This window comes from Pseudophryne corroboree, chromosome 12 (genome assembly GCF_028390025.1).
Source record: "Pseudophryne corroboree isolate aPseCor3 chromosome 12, aPseCor3.hap2, whole genome shotgun sequence".
Taxonomy (NCBI): domain Eukaryota; kingdom Metazoa; phylum Chordata; class Amphibia; order Anura; family Myobatrachidae; genus Pseudophryne; species Pseudophryne corroboree.
Window position 1 is genome coordinate 90,610,822 of NC_086455.1, and position 16,341 is coordinate 90,627,162.

The 16,341-nt window shown below is 45.7% G+C and overlaps 1 protein-coding gene across 1 annotated transcript in view; it reads left to right on the forward strand.

Moving 5' to 3' along the window:
* Positions 1-16,341, forward strand: part of DNAJC17 (DnaJ heat shock protein family (Hsp40) member C17) — a 121,849-nt gene that overhangs the window by 90,562 nt on the left and 14,946 nt on the right. The window contains exon 8 of the mRNA XM_063947776.1: positions 3,391-3,468. Within this exon, the coding sequence (XP_063803846.1) occupies positions 3,391-3,468 (78 nt within the window). The remainder of the gene's footprint in view (positions 1-3,390; positions 3,469-16,341) is intronic.

Below are 16,341 nucleotides of genomic sequence, written 5' to 3' on the forward strand. Positions count from 1 at the left end.
TTCCTCTTCGCGAGGATCTGCTGCGGCAGGGGCCGTTCGTCTATCAAAACTTACAGTGGCTACGTTTGACGGCATGGCGGTTGAACGCCAGATTTTAGCCCGTAAGGGTATTCCCGATGAAGTCATCCCCACTCTTATCCTTGCTAGGAAGGGTGTGACGTCGAAACACTATCACCGTATTTGGAGGAAATATATTTCCTGGTGCGAGTCCAAGAAAGCTCCAGTGGAGAAGTTTGACCTTGGACGTTTTCTCCATTTTCTACAAAATGGAGTGGATGCGGGCCTTAAATTAGGCTCCATAAAAGTGCAGATTTCTGCTTTGTCAATTTTCTTTCAGAAACAATTGGCCTCACTTCCTGAGGTGCAGACCTTTGTAAAAGGGGTCCTGCACATCCAACCTCCTTTTGTGCCACCTGTGGCACCTTGGGACCTTAATGTGGTTTTGACATTCCTAAAATCACATTGGTTTGAACCTTTAAGTAAAGTGGAGTTGAAATTCCTCACTTGGAAGGTTGTCATTTTGTTAGCATTGGCATCCGCAAGGCGAGTGTCTGAATTGGCGGCCTTGTCTCACAAGAACCCTTATTTGATCTTCCATGAAGATAGGGCAGAATTGAGAACTCAGCAACAATTTCTGCCAAAGGTGGTTTCCTCTTTTCATATTAACCAACCTATTGTGGTGCCAGTGGCTACTGGCACTTTAGCTGAGGAAAAATCTCTGGATGTCGTCAGAGCTTTGAAAATTTACGTTGCCAGAACGGCTCCAGTTAGAAAAACAGAGTCTCTGTTTGTGCTATATGCTCCCAATAAACTTGGGTATCCTGCTTTCAAGCAGACCATTGCCCGCTGGATATGTCACACGATTCAGCAGGCTCATTCCACGTCAAGTTTGCCGTTACCTAAATCGGTAAAAGCCCATTCCACTAGGAAGGTGGGCTCGTCCTGGGCGGCTGCCCGGGGTGTTTCGGCATTACAACTTTGCCGAGCTGCTACTTGGTCGGGGTCAAACATGTTTGCTAAGTTTTACAAGTTTGACACCTTGGCCGATGAAGACCTAAAGTTTGGTCAATCGGTGCTGCAGAGTCTTCCGCCCGGTATAGAGCTTTGGTATAATCCCATGGTTCTTTTGGTGTCCCCAACATCCTCAAGGACGTAATAGAAAACAGGATTTTAATACCTACTGATAAATCCTTTTCTATAAGTCCGTAGAGGATGTTGGGCGCCCGTCCCAGTGCGTACTGTATCTGCAGTTTAGTTCTGGTTACACACAGGTTGTGTTATGGTTTCTTCAGCTTGTTGCTGAATTTTGTTCATGTCCGTTGGCATGTGTTCAGTTGAATGCCATGTTATTCGGCATGTTTATGGCGTGAGCTGGTATGATGCTCACCTTGTTGTTAATTCCTTTCCTCAAAATGTCCATCTCTCCGGGCACAGCTCCAAACTGAGTCTGGGGAGGGATATAGAGGGAGGAGCCAGGTCACGCCCCCTTTGAAAGTCTTAAAGTGCCCATTTCTCCTGCGGATCCATCTATATCCCATGGTTCTTTTGGTGTCCCCAACATCCTCTACGGACTAATAGAAAAGGATTTACCGGTAGGTATTAAAATCCTGTTTGTTTTTTTGAGCAGTGTATATATATATATATATATATATATATATATATATATATATATATATTTCTCTTTTTAAATGCAATCGACTGTTTACTATGTGCTAAATGTTATTTAGAGTATAAATTACTACATTTATTTTTTCATTATAAAATATTTGTTGATATTGGGGGTCATTCCGAGTTGTTCGCTCGCAAGCGGATTTTTGCAGATTTGCTCATGCTAAGCCGCCGCCTACTGGGAGTGAATCTTAGCATCTTAAAATTGCGAACGATGTATTCGCAATATTGCGATTACACACCTCGTAGCAGTTTCTGAGTAGCTCCAGACTTACTCGGCATCTGCGATCATTTCACTGCTTGTCGTTCCTGGTTTGACGTCACAAACACACCCAGCGTTCGCCCAGACACTCCTCCGTTTCTCCGGCCACTCCTGCGTTTTTTCCGGAAACGGTAGCGTTTTTTCCCACACGCCCATAAAACGGCCTGTTTCCGCCCAGTAACACCCATTTCCTGTCAATCACATTACGATCGCCAGAACAATGAAAAAGCCGTGAGTAAAAATCCTAACTGCATAGCAAATTTACTTGGCGCAGTCGCAGTGCGGACATTGCGCATGCGCATTAGGCGGAAAATCGCTGCGATTCGAAGATTTTTACCGAGCGAACAACTCGGAATGACCCCCATTATTTCAGCCAAAACTGGTTTTTGTATTGATAAGCGCAGTACCATTAATACCTTATTTTGCAATGTTTTGTTATCCTCATACCCCTTTCACACTGCCCTAGAAATCCTGGGTTTTTGTGCGTGGACACACATCAATCCAGGATTTTGGAAGGTCTGAATGCAGACTACTCGGGACGAAGTCCCAGGTCCCTGATCCTGCTCTTTACCAGGGTCGGAATGGAGACCCAGGAGTTTGCCGGCTTTTATACCCACCAATTTCCTGGGTCCATTGTGGGAAAGGTGTATTACTATTATTACAAATAAGACCAATCATTTTGACGATAACAAAATAGTATTCATGTTACTGTATTGTAATGAATACTTAAAGAAAAGAGATATTAAAGAAAACAATTCAATGGTGGAATTTGTATTGTTCTTAAGTGTTAATGTAAAAAAAAAAAATTCCGTTCAATACTCTTATCTGGTAAATAGAGCTTCCCTCTACATGACTGTTGGTTATGTCCCCTTACTACACAATAAAGAAACCTGGAGAGCCGATTGTGCTAAGTGTTCTGTTTGAAGTTGTCTCTTATTAAACTTGAAACTCCTCCTGACACTGCGGCTCAGCTCATGTTCCAGTGCAGTCTGAGAGATGCCGGAACGATTTTCCAGTGGAATGCTTAGGAAGTGTCTGCATGTAGATGTTAAACAAGCAAAACTATCTTTGCACACCAGACTCTAGATGCAAGCAAATTGTTATTTCATAGTTCAGTGCTTTTATTTGTGTTTTTATTCTGAAAAGAATGAAGTCCCAGTCCCCTGATGCTCTCCCAGGCCAGCTGAGCGCATGACATATCTCTGTACTCTGTAAGCAAATTTACTGTAAAGACTGACTCCTGCTGGGCCAAGAGTGGCTTCCTCTTATGTCACAGCTTACCTTGGAGCTGTTGAATAGGGTACTGGGTGCTATGTTTTTGAAGGTACTGTATATACAGTACATTTAACTGTTTTGATTGTGCTTTAAATATTGCTGACTCTTTTCAGTTTACATTTTTTTTTATTGGAATAGCTATATTTCAGTCTCCAAAATCATGTTTTCTGTTCTCTTCTTACCAGCTAAAATGGAAATGCCAAAAGGACGATGAGACAGGGGGTGGATATACAGAAGAAGTTCTGATGAGGCTTCTGCAAAAGGTTCTATTATGAGAATTAACTTTTCGACCTAGACCTGTGTGAACTGTTTAGGGACTAACACATTTTGGTGACCATCACATGATGGTATCCGGTTTATAGATCTACCGTCAATAGGGCGACCACTAGTGGTTGACAGGGTCAAACGGTCGATAGGTTAAAAAGGCTGACATGACAATGGTCATACTTTATCATCCATGTGGACTACGATTGGGAATAGTGACGTGCTGAGTGCAGCGGTAGCTGAGTGGGGCACTTTGCCCGAAGCATGGCCAGCAAAGCGGTGCACTAATCAGAATCAGAATCCGCTTTATTGGCCAGGTATACTTGCGTATACTAGGAATTTGTCTTCGGTTTGCTATACAACAGCCAAGTAGGTAACAGATAAGTAGGTGGGGGTGGGGGGTGCAAATAAAGTCATACAGCTAGGAATACCTTAGGGACACAAGTTAGTTACATGTACCAGCGCTGGCTGACAAATTAATAAGAGATGGTTTGCTTTGTATGTAGAATTATAAACAATTTATTAACATTACATATAAAAACAATTAAAAAAGGAATATATCCCAATTACCACTAGTTGGTAAGGTTCATTCGTCTTATCTGGATAGGCTTAATTGTGCAATGTGCCACTTTCCTATATGACCAGAGTCAAATCCTTATGACTAGGACGATCTCCCAAGATATAAACACTGTGTTTTGCAGATAGTTACCGGATCCACAGAAACGTAGGCATCAGCATTAGGACAAGTCCATTTATAGCTGTAGGTGTGGGCCAACCGGTTTGATTATGATTCATCCAGTGATGGGAGGGAGAGTCCAATTTTTGCCAGAGGATGACAGAGGTCCCGTGAGTCTGTTTGTAAAGTGGAGTCCAGATAGATGTAGGAAAAGCTCAACGCGTTTCACTGGCACAAGTACAATCCAGCTTCCTCAGGAGCATAAATCCTATGAGTACTGAGTATTCTATTTATACCCTTCCTGATGAGTCAATAAGCATCACCTGTTTAATCAGAAAATCACTCAAAGCAAACCATCCCTAGAAGTAATATAAAAACTTTACAATAAAGTCATAATAATCATATAAATTCATATACAAAATATCCACTAAAAACGAGTATTTTTACTCTTATTTATTAAAAGATCACATTAAATAATATAACTGTAGCCTCTTGATCATGTGATATGTCATGTCACATGATCGGCTAATTCGGCAGTCCCATTGGTTAGGGGAAAGGTTACCGGTCACGTGGTTCTTATCACATGACCGGGTTCTCTTTATATCCCCTTCTCTTGGTGTACGTTTGATGTTTTTTGGTCGGTCTTAGAGGTGTGAGTCTCTCCCATTGGTCCGGAGACTCCCATGTGACCGGGTATGTGTTCACGTCACAGCGGACAAGGTTACCATGGTTACATGACCGCGCTGTCTGTATGGCAGCGCCGTCGGTGTATTATTCATTCATTAATAGATGTCAGATATGGGTCTATCTCATTGGTCCGGAGATACCCATATGACTGGGTGCATGTTCGCGTCATTACATACGTGGTTACCATGGTTATATGGCTGCGCTGTCTGTATGACAGCGCCGTCAGTGTACTATTCATTCATTAGCAGACATCAGGAACCAAAACAATTAGTATAAAAGACCCAATGGGAATGTTACTCACATCTCTGACCTCCCTACTATGGCTGTTAGATGGTAACTATGGAAACCCATATACAAGGGTTTCTGGACATATGTATAATAGAAATATTTGATAATCGCATTAGATACATCTTTATACTGTTTGAATGTGTCTAAATATATGATGGCAGAACAATATGTATGTTGACAACAGAACTACAAACACATAGGTGGTACATGGTTCTTAATTCACTCTTGTTTCAATATACAATTCATGTCTATATAGGAGGGCTGCAGATAATGCAATAAATTCCTTATGCATCATCTATTCCAATCCTCTTTATCAGTTATAGAGATAATATTTAATATTTTTTAAAAGGAAGAAGACAATTAAAATCCCTATATATCATTTTTGTTGATGTAACAGCATGGTCACCATATATATTTTATCACTTTAATGATGAGCATCCTCAGCAAAAATTATATTTCAAGATAACCATATATAGTATCTGTCCACTGTATGAGTATATACACAAAGAGTCCCCCTAAATGACTGAGTTTAATTCAATAGCTTCATTCAGTCCATCTGGATGCAAGGAGTTAAACTTGAGCATCCAGAAGACCTCCCTACGACATAATTGATTGAACCTGTCTCCCCCCCTTTCGGTTGGGGCAATATGTTCAAGACAGTTGATAGACAGACAGACAGACAGACAGGATTGCTTCCATGTTTGTCTAGGTAGTGTCGTGATACACTATGTGACCCCAATTTTCGTATTATATTTCGTCGATGTTCCAAGAATCGTGTGTGGATTGCTCTTGTTGTTCTGCCGACATAATTCAGGCCACAACCACATGTCAACACATATATCACGAATCTGGAGTCACAATTCATGAACGATTTGAGGAAATATTCCTCTTTTGAACCTGGAATGGGGATGCAAATGGTTTTACGTTCCATGTGCTGGCACATTGTGCATCTACTTTTTCCATATCTGTGGAAGCCTATGGGTTTCGTAGTTAACCAATTTGAGCCACCTTTCTTTCCTTCTGTTGGTGTATATTTAAAGTGACTTGGTGCCAAGATTGTCTTGAGGGCCCTATTTTTTCTATATATAATCTGTGGTTTGTCTGGTAAGAGACTTCCCAAAATATTGTCTTGTTTCAATAGCCTATAATTTCTATTTATAATAGTTTTGATATCATGGGCACATCTATTATATTTGCAAATGAACGCCGCCTCTCTATCTTTTTTATGTTTTTGGGTATCTTTACTAGAGGATGGAAGAAGTAAATCCTGTCTATCCATATGTAGAACTTCATTTAATGCCCCATCTAAGATATTTTGTGGATAGTCTCTATTTTTAAGGGAATCTATTAGTTCTTTGGCCTGCGTTCTAAAGGTGTCTATACTCGAACAGTTGCGCCTAAGTCGCATAAGTTGTCCCTTTGGTATGTTGTTCTTCCATGGTGCGTAATGAGCACTTCTGTAGTGTAGATACGAATTTGTGTTAACAGATTTAACAAAATTGGACGTAATAATTCTATCATCTCTAGTCTCAAGTGTCACGTCCAGGAAGTCAACCCGGCTCCTGTTGTACGTGAAAGTGAAATTAAGATTGTGCGAATTGGATTGGAGGTGAGAAACAAAAGAAGTAGCAGAAGAAAGATCCCCATCCCAAATAATAAATAAATCATCTATATATCTGCCATAGAAGACCAGGTTCGCCCCCCAGGCCCCACCCCACACATGGGTGTTATCAAAATCACCCATGTAGAGATTGGCATAGCTGGGAGCGAACCTGGTCCCCATGGCAGTGCCAGTGAGTTGTAAATAATATTTGTGATTAAAAAGGAAATAGTTATGTGTCAAAATAAAAGAAATACATTGTATAAGAAAGGACTGATGCTGTTCTTCCAGAGCATGTGTCCTACATAACGTCTCAGTGATAGACCTGCCACTAACCCAATGAGAGCTCCTAGCCACGCCCAGCGTTAGAAACCCAGGCACAGAATCACAGGGCTATTATATATGAGATTAACCGCTCTTCTGAGGGGTCTGCTACATACATTGAAAAATAATTTCGTAAAGTGGTAGAAAGAGACTCGTATTGTTTTTTCTGCTCTTTGTTACGGTTGGCCACATACGAAAAATAACATGACTTCTAAGCCTCCCAAAAAAGGGCAGGGTCATCCCAATGAGCAATATTATTATCCACATAGTCCAGCCAATGGCGTCTGAGGTAATCCCAGAATTGATCAGAATGATACAAATAAGCAGGGAAGGTCCAAGTTATGTGACTAGGGCCCACCGCTGGCAGTTTAAATTAAAATTCAATGGGAGTATGATTGGAGACCATGATCTCCGCAATGTTCGCAGAGCGCACCTCTGTAACTAAACTATCAGACACCAGAAAATAATCAATTCAAGAGACTGATCGATGAACACCCGAGTGAAATGTAAAAGACTTATCTGGTGGGTGGAAAAGTCTCTAGTTATCTGTTACCTGTAATTCCAAAGTAAACCTATCAAGTATAGTCCATAGAGAAGAATGTAAAGAAGATGGGATTGGAGATTTATCTAATGTCGGGTCTTTGACAGTGTTGAAGTCCCCCCCCCCAATTATTAGAGGAAATGTTTCACACTGCTGTACAAGAATGGCCAACTGGGTCAAGAATTCAGACACCTGGGTATTAGGGGCATAGATGTTTAAGATCGTATAAGGAGTATCACCAATTTTAATGTCTATTAGTGCGTATCTGCCTGTGGGGTCTAGAACAGTATCCAACACCATGTAGGAAAGGCGGGAAAAAATGACAGCGACACCTGTAGTTTTACGAGTATAGGAAGCTAAGAGGCAATCACCTAGCCAGTTAGCTCGGAGGGATGAACTGTCTCCAACCCTCCAGTGGGTCTCCTGTAATAATATAATATCTGGGTCAAACCTCTTTAGATGGGTGATTAATTTACGGCGTTTAATAGTAGAGTTAAGACCCCCAACATGCCATGAAAGACATTTAATCGATTCGCATGGGGAAGTATACGGTAATGTTTGTATATTATGTGCCATTAACCAATTCCAACCTTAGTCGCACAAGAAATATTGAGAGATATTGCAAAAGAAAAATTGTGGGACCCCCACCCCTCATCCCAGCGAGTGAGGGCAACCCCCTAGACACATCCATGGCTCCATTTTTCCATTCCCCACATATCATAATACAGTGATACAATAATAAAAGAAGGGAATCCGAACCTCTGAGTGTACAATGCAAAGTAACACATGTAAAAAGGTGCTTCAATAAATTTTTAAACATATTGCCTAACCAAAGATCAGCATGGAGGGCTTCAGCGGGAGCACTGAAACCGACCAAACATTTTGTCAGAAGAAAAACAGTAAATCTACAATAAAATGACATTTCCAAAAGCGAAGTCAATATAAGATTAACATCACAAGGGAGATGTAGTGAAAAGTAAATTATGGGACCTAATCATTACAGAGAAAGTCACATAAATAATGCCATACATAAGAACATTTAAGGCCCTCAACGATTAGGTGATCTAGTAGAGGGGAAAGCCGGTGAGCTCACGGGGGTAGATGAAGGTAAAAAATGTTTGAGAGCAACATCTGGGTTCTCAAATATTAGGGTACGCCCATTATCTGTAACCCGCAATTTGGCTGGATATAATGGTGCAAAGCGTTTTTGAGATTCAACCAGGAATTTACAAACTGATGAAAAAGCCTTGCGTTTCTGGGTAACCACTGCCGAGTAATCTTGGAATACCAAGATACGGCTATCGTCAATGACTAATTGGCCAAGTTTCTTATATGCTCTTAGTACCATCTCCTTGGTCCGAAAGTCAAAATAACGAGCCACCATTGGTCTGGGACGGGAGTTAGGACCTTCTCTTTCTATCCCTAACCTATGTACCCTTTCTACCTGTGGGAATTCCACTGTTTCAGGAATATGTAGAGCACGGGCCAATTTAGAAGTTAGAAATTCTCCCAAGGCAGAGTGTTTCACATGTTCCGGGCTATCAATAAATCTAAGATTATTTCTTTTTCTTTTTTTCAATAAATGTTTATTGATTAAAGGTAAGAACATATTATAGCGAGTAATAGAAGACAGCGTTTACAATTCAAATATCAATAAGTCCATTTGATACAAGCAATGACTGTTTACGAACTTAACATGGCCTGCTGTTGGGGGGCTCCCCGGCTAAGGCCTTATCTGAAATTCAAGGTCGCTTCCGGCCATTCTAGGTGCTAGCTGTCTCAATAAAACATTTCCAAATTTTAAAACAGTTCAAGTAAACAAAACAGAAGAGTATAGCGTGGAAAGGAAGAAGAGAAAAAAGAAAAAGGGAGGGGTTAGAGAATCTGAGAAGAGGGGGGGGGAGGGGGAGGTCACAGCGAATCTTCCGTGTCTAGTCTGGTCGGGGGTCTGAGGTGTATGTTTCTAGCTTCAGTCGTTCCCAAGAGGACAGCGGGGGAGCCCAGGTAGGGGATCAAGGTAAATGGTCCAGGTCATTACAGCAATGTCGAGTAAGCTTGTGAGGCCTTAAGTTCGAGCCAAGGGGACCAAGTAGTCGTAAACCTTTGGTTCGTCTCCGGTGTCACCCGCAATTCCTCCATAGTCATATACCAATCTACTCTGGCGACCCACTCCCTCACAGTAGGAGGATTAGTCGATCGCCAGTGAACCGGAATAACCGCTTTGGCTGCGCTATTGAGAAACTTTAATAGAGATTTTTTATATGTTGACAGGGGCCATGAAGTACAGTTGAGAAGCCAGAAAGTAGGCTCCGAAGGAACCCCATGATCCACTAACAATTTTGAAATTGCTATAACCTTGTCCCAAAAGAGACGAAGTTCGGGGCAGCTCCACCAGATATGCATCGGGGAGCCCGGATGATTGTTACATCTCCAACATGCGTCTGATACATTGGGAAACATTTTAGCTAATGTTTGAGGACACCTATACCAACGAGATAAGACTTTAAAATGCGTCTCGAGGACCGAATAACTAGAGGAGCTGGCAAAGGTGGCCTGAAAGCTCTTCTCCCAGTCCTCCTCCGACAAGTCTATCTGCACATCATGGCCCCAGTCTCTAGCATATTTGGGTAGATCTGGGAATTTATTCTCAATCAGAATTCTATAGCACCTTGAGAGGAAGTGTGGTGGGCGAGAAGGCTCCAGGCAGAGGCTCTCAAAAGCTGTTAATGATCTACTCAGGCTCGGGCGTATAGCGCTCCCCATGGCAAAATGTTTTAATTGGAGATATTTCCAGATCTCTGAAGGCGAAAGGTTCCACTTGGATTGCATTAAGGGGAAAGGGACCACCTCTCCACGCTCCACCAGCCCACCAACACGTGTCACCCCCGCCCTTTTCCAAGAGTCGAATCCCCGGCCTGAGGCAGCCGGTGGGAAATCTGGGTTATTGAACAGTGGGGTCAGAGGGGAGTATTTAGAAGATATATGTGGTAGTACCCTAAGTCTGCCCCAGCGTGTAAGTGTAGGGCCAATAGTAGGATGGTCTACATGTGGCAGCCTTGAGCGCCAGGGGTAGTATGCACCCACTGTTTTATGTCATGTGGGCGCGACCATTCCATAATTCGGTGGAGGATAATGGACTCATAGTACAGAGTAAAGTGCGGTAGCTGAAGACCCCCCCTGTGTTTAGGACGAAAAAGGATGTCGTGCTGGAAACGAGGCCGTTTATCTCCCCAGACGAAGTCCCTCACCAAATTATGTAAATCTCTGAACCATGCTTTGGGAATGGATATCGGGAGCGCCTGGAGGAGATAAAGGACTCTCGGCAGAACATTCATTTTGATGACACTAAGCCTCCTCAACCAGGATAGCCTTCTGTTGCCCCAGTCCCGGAACTCAGAACGGAGTGAGGTCAGTAGTTTTTTTAAGTTTTCGTCAAAAAGGCGTGATAGGTCTTTATGGAGTGTGATCCCCAAGTATTTGAAGCTAGAGGGATGCCAGTGGAAGGGGAAGGATTGTTTAAGGTTATCAAGAGCTTGGGAGGGCATTGACACGTTCACTGCCACTGACTTAGAGAGGTTAATCTTGAAGTTTGACATGGATCCATATCTATCAAGCTCGGTCATCAGGTTGGGGACAGACACCACCGGGTTCGACAAGATAGCTAACAAGTCATCTGCGAACAGTGCGAGTTTGAATTCTCTATCCCCAGCCGTGAGTCCCGAGATGTTCGGATTTAATATAATGGCTCCCGCCAAGGCCTCCATACAGAGGACAAAAATTAGTGGCGAGAGGGGACATCCTTGTCTAGTGCCATTCCTTATCGGAACCGGGCGGGACAAGTCTCCATTAATTCTAATCCTTGCAGAGGGGGAGTTATAAAGTGCTAAAATGCGCCCCAAACTGACCGGTCCCAGCCCCAGGTGACGCAGGACCCCCTCCATGAATATCCAATCTACTCTGTCGAAAGCCTTCTCGGCATCGGTAGAAAGCACCACCATCGGTTCATGTTTGCTCGAGGCCAAGTGCATCAAATCAATGATCTTGGTGGTGTTATCGCGCGCCTCTCTTCCGGGTATGAAACCCACCTGATCTGAATGCACAATGTTGGGGAGTAGCAGCTTCAATCTGTTTGCTATAAGTTTAGCAAACAGCTTGACGTCTGTGTTGAGGAGGGATATGGGTCGGTAACTAGCACATTGAGCCGGGTCTTTCCCCTCCTTTGGTATAACCGTAATGAATGCCTCTAATGATTGGGGGGAGAAATCCCGGTCGTCAGAGATCTCATTAAATGCCAGTAGCATTTTGGGCAGGAGAGTGCTCTTAAAGAACTTGTAATAAGAAACTGTATAGCCATCTGGGCCTGGGCTCTTCCCGGAAGGAGCTTCCTTAAGGGCTTGTTCCAGTTCCGGGAGGGAAAAGGGGAAGTCTAGCCAAGCACTCTCATCCGCTAATATTCTAGGGAGTCCCGCGTCACCAAGGTATCCCTCCACCAGGTCTCGAGTTGTCGACAGGGATGTCGGGGTTCCTGGTGTCCGGAGATTATATAGTTTGGTGTAGTAAGCGTGGAAGGTTTCGGCGATGTCCTTTGTAAGGGTGCGGCGGGTCCCCGCTGCATCCTGTACCGACTGTATAAATAGCGTGGCCCTCTGCGCGCGGAGCGCCCTAGCCAGTAGCTTCCCTGGCCTGTTGCCCCATTGATAAAAGCGGTTTCTACAGAGCCTGTAGTCCCTCTTAATGTCTGCAAACAACAATGTGTTGAGAGCAGATCTCGTCTCGGTCAGGGCGGTCAGCACCGATTGGGGAGGGGTTCGTTTTGTGTGATGTCTCTAAGTCCTTAAGCCGCTGGAGTAAAGTAGTCTTTTCCCCGAGTCTCTCTTTTTTCAGCATGGAGCCTAGCTGTATGAGCTTCCCCCTTAGAACACACTTGTGGGCCTCCCACGCCATGACCCGGGAGACATCTGGCGTCTCATTATCTAGAAAATAATTCTCCAAAGTCTCAAGCAGCTGGGGTTGGAACCTCGTATCCATTAGAAGTTGTTCATTCAACCGCCAGGTACATTGCTTGGAGTGTGGATGGGATGTCCCCAGGGTCAGGTAGACAGGAGCGTGGTCCGACCAAGTGATTAGTCCAATAGCTGTTTCCCTAACTAAATGTAGGAATCTGTGAGGTAGGAGGAAGTAGTCTAATCTAGAGTAAATGTCGTGGGGTCTGGAATAGAACGTATAGTCCCTGTCCCCGGGGTGTTGGAGCCGCCAGGTGTCGATCAGCTGGTGGTCGTGGAGAGACCGCCGCACCCCACGGTGCGATGCTAGGGAGGGCCTTGCCGGCGTCCCAGAGATGTCCACCTCTGGTTGGAGGGTCCAATTAAGATCGCCTCCAATAACTGGAATACCCGCTACCAAGGGGGCAACGCGATTGAGAGCCTTCGCCAAGAAACTGGGTTGTGATTGATTGGGAGCGTATAGGTTAATAAATGTATACAGCTGATCGAACAGTGTACATTTCACTAGGAGTATCCTGCCCTCCCCCAAGGATTCGGACGTTATATCTCGGAAAGGCAAACGTTTAGATAGCAAAATAGCTACTCCCAGAGATTTACCTTTGCTGTTGTTATTGTAGAAGGAATGTGGGTAGTTACGGTCCTTGAGACTCGGGGCCACTCCCACTTTGAAGTGAGTTTCCTGTAAAAAAGCCACATCAGCTCTGAATGCAAAGAGGTCCCTAAGCAACCTCGAGCGTTTCTCCGGGACATTGAGGCCCTTCACATTAAGGGAAACCAATTTTATATTTGTCAGTTTAGGGTCTACCGCCATCGTCTAGAAACATATAGGGAATGCTTAGTCCGACCAGGAAGACACGACAACTCGCACAGCAGAGAGACACACAGTAGGGGGAGGGGGGGAGGAGAGGGGAAAAAAGAAACAGAAACAAAGAAAACATAAAGAAGGTAGGTCGATAGACCTAACATATGCAAATATCAGCTGAAAAAATAAACTGAATAAATGACAACTCTATCGCCTCCTGGGAGCTCGGACGCGCTAATCGCGTCGGAGACCAAGAATACTCGGGCGGTGCAGGGGCGAACTGGGGGGGTCAGTGCCAGTCCCAACCCCAACAGGGAATATAACATCACAATCAGTAATATATCTGAACAGTTTGATCACACAACTAAGAAGAACAACCACTGAAAAGAAATGGGATTTAACCAGGAACAGGTATCTCCAACCCGTACAGGACTGGTGAACATTCGTTGAGTCGAGTACGATCTCGATGCCCCGACCACCTCCCGTCAGGGAGAGTGTGCCGCACGGCAAGGAGATCCCCCGAGTCGGCAATAATTCTTTTAAGCTAAGGAAGGACCACCCGAAATTGCTCCAGTGAATGTTCCGGACCAGGCTGCGACCTTCATCTCTTTGTCGACTGCGTGGAGGAACGCTGCTCCCTAGGGGGTCTCGGGTTGCGGTGGACAAGGTGCCAGTCATTGTCGGGGTGGGAGAATTCAGGTGGGGCGCCGTCGGTCAGGGGCTCCTGCCATTCTGGAAGAGAGACCTGTGGTATTCCCAACGCTCGGCAGAAAGGGGGCAAGTCGGAGGGGTCTTTAAAGGTATATAGAGTTCCATTGTGCGAGGTCTGAAGGCCAAAAGGGAAGCTCCACCTATATTTAATACCCAGCTTCCGAAGTTCTGCAGTGAGCGGGTGTAAGGCTCTGCGCTTCTGAAGGGTCGTCCACGATAGGTCCTGGAAGATCTGGAGTTTATGAGAGGCAGTCTCTATCACATCCATGCGGCGGGTTTTGCGAAGGATCTCCTCTTTTTCCGTGTAGTAATGGAGACGACAGATAATGTCACGAGGGCGATCAGACGGTGCGCCCCTGGGTCTCAAAGCTCGGTGGGCCCTGTCGAACTCGATTATGGAAGCGGGATCACGGCCCAAAATTTCATTGGAAACCGTCGTGAGGAAGTCAGTGAGGCAGGCAGGTGCAATATCCTCCGACACCCCCCTGACCCTCAGGTTATTTCTCCTTCCGCGGTTATCTAAATCTTCTACACGGTCTTGGAGCTGTTGAAGGCAAGGACGCCTGTTTGATAACGGTGGCCCTGAGGGCGTTATGTGCAGCTGCTAAGTCTGAGGAGAAGCCCTCCAGCAGAGACAGGCGGGAGCCGATGTGCGTTATTTCTGCCTGAACCGCAGCAATCCCTGAGCGGACCATTTCCCGGACTCTCCCCTCCAAGTGCTCAAAGTCCTGCTTAGTTGGAAGGGCCTGAAGCAGGTTCAGAATCTGGGCGAGACTTCCCGGATCCGTCGTGGCGTGTGGGGCTGCTGCCTGTGATCCCACTTGGGAAGCAGAGTCCGAGACAGGCGAGAGACGTGGGGTCGAGGGTAGGGAGGCATCCACCGTAGGGGCGGAGCCCTGGGGGAGAAAAAATTGGCTCATGTCAACCGAGGTCAGAGTATCCATTGCACGCGTCGAGGTGAGTGTATGTGACTTCCTTCCTCTCCCTTGCGACCCTTTCTTTCCTCTCACCATGGGGCACCTTGGGTACGTCAGTAGAACATCAGGAGTAACGTTGTGTGATTAGAGCCTCATCCCGTCAGGGTCAGCACCAGCACGCCACCCCAGAATCTAGGTGGCTAGCCGGCCATCAGTATAGGAGTAAACTTGCAAAAAAAGAAACAGACCGGCCGCAGGGCCATGGGTTGAGAGAAAATTCCGGGTCCTCTACGGCAAAGTGATGGCAGCTTGGTGAAACAGTGGGGACCGAGCGCAGAGATGGCAAGGATGACTGCAGGTATTCCCTCCACGTTTCATGTGACTCATCACAGGGACCCGAGGAGGCAGGGAGCATGCATGTGGGCTGTGAGCAATGAGCTGGCTAAAGCAGGGGTGACAGGAGCCTGAAAATCACTGTGTGCTGTCTCTTCTATGGGTTACAGTGGTGGTGCCAGTCCCAAGATGGCCGCCGGCTGATCTCTAAAGCTGCATCAGCTCACAGCCTCTTCCTCTATCACCCGGTTTCAGGGGTCAGGTCAGCGGGGGTACTGGGAGCTTGTGTTCTGGGTTATCAACCCCACAGGAGAGCCCCGTCAGCAGCCGCTAAGGCCGAGCGTTCAGCGGTGCCAACCGCAAGATGGCCGCCCCCGCCGCGGCCCTTACCTCGGGCGTCCTCGGCGGTACTAAGTCCCCTGCTGGAGTCTCCGAGCGCCTGATAGCGCGTCTAGCGGTGGGGTGTGCCGTCAAAACGGGGGAGAAAATCCGCAGAGCAGGGCTGGTCGTCTCGGATCCGGCAGGCTGGTTCCTCCGGCGGCTCGCACCCGAAATCGAGGTCCCGGCCTCAGCACCGGAGGTAGGCCGCAATCCGCAGGGGGCAACACAGGGCCCCCCCGACTCCGCAGCACTCACCCCCCAGTACCAGGTTGGTCAGTAGGCCCAGGAAGGCACAATACAGCCAGTTAGTGTTTGAAATCGTGGGCCCAGGCACTTTAATGGGGATATCCAAGCTGGAGCTCCACGGAATCACAGCTTTCCCTGATGCCGGCCAGGCCACGCCCCAATCTAAGATTATTTCTATTGTCAAGATCATCATTTTTCTCTTGAAGTTCCCGGAACATTGTGATGGAAGAATCAGCCGAGGACTGTACAGCCTGAGCCGTATCCTCCACATTGCTAACCCTTTGCTCCAGTTCTGAAATTTCTGAAGTATGAGGATACTTCCCTCAGAGAGGACTGGAACGATTCCTTGAATTAACCCAGTTT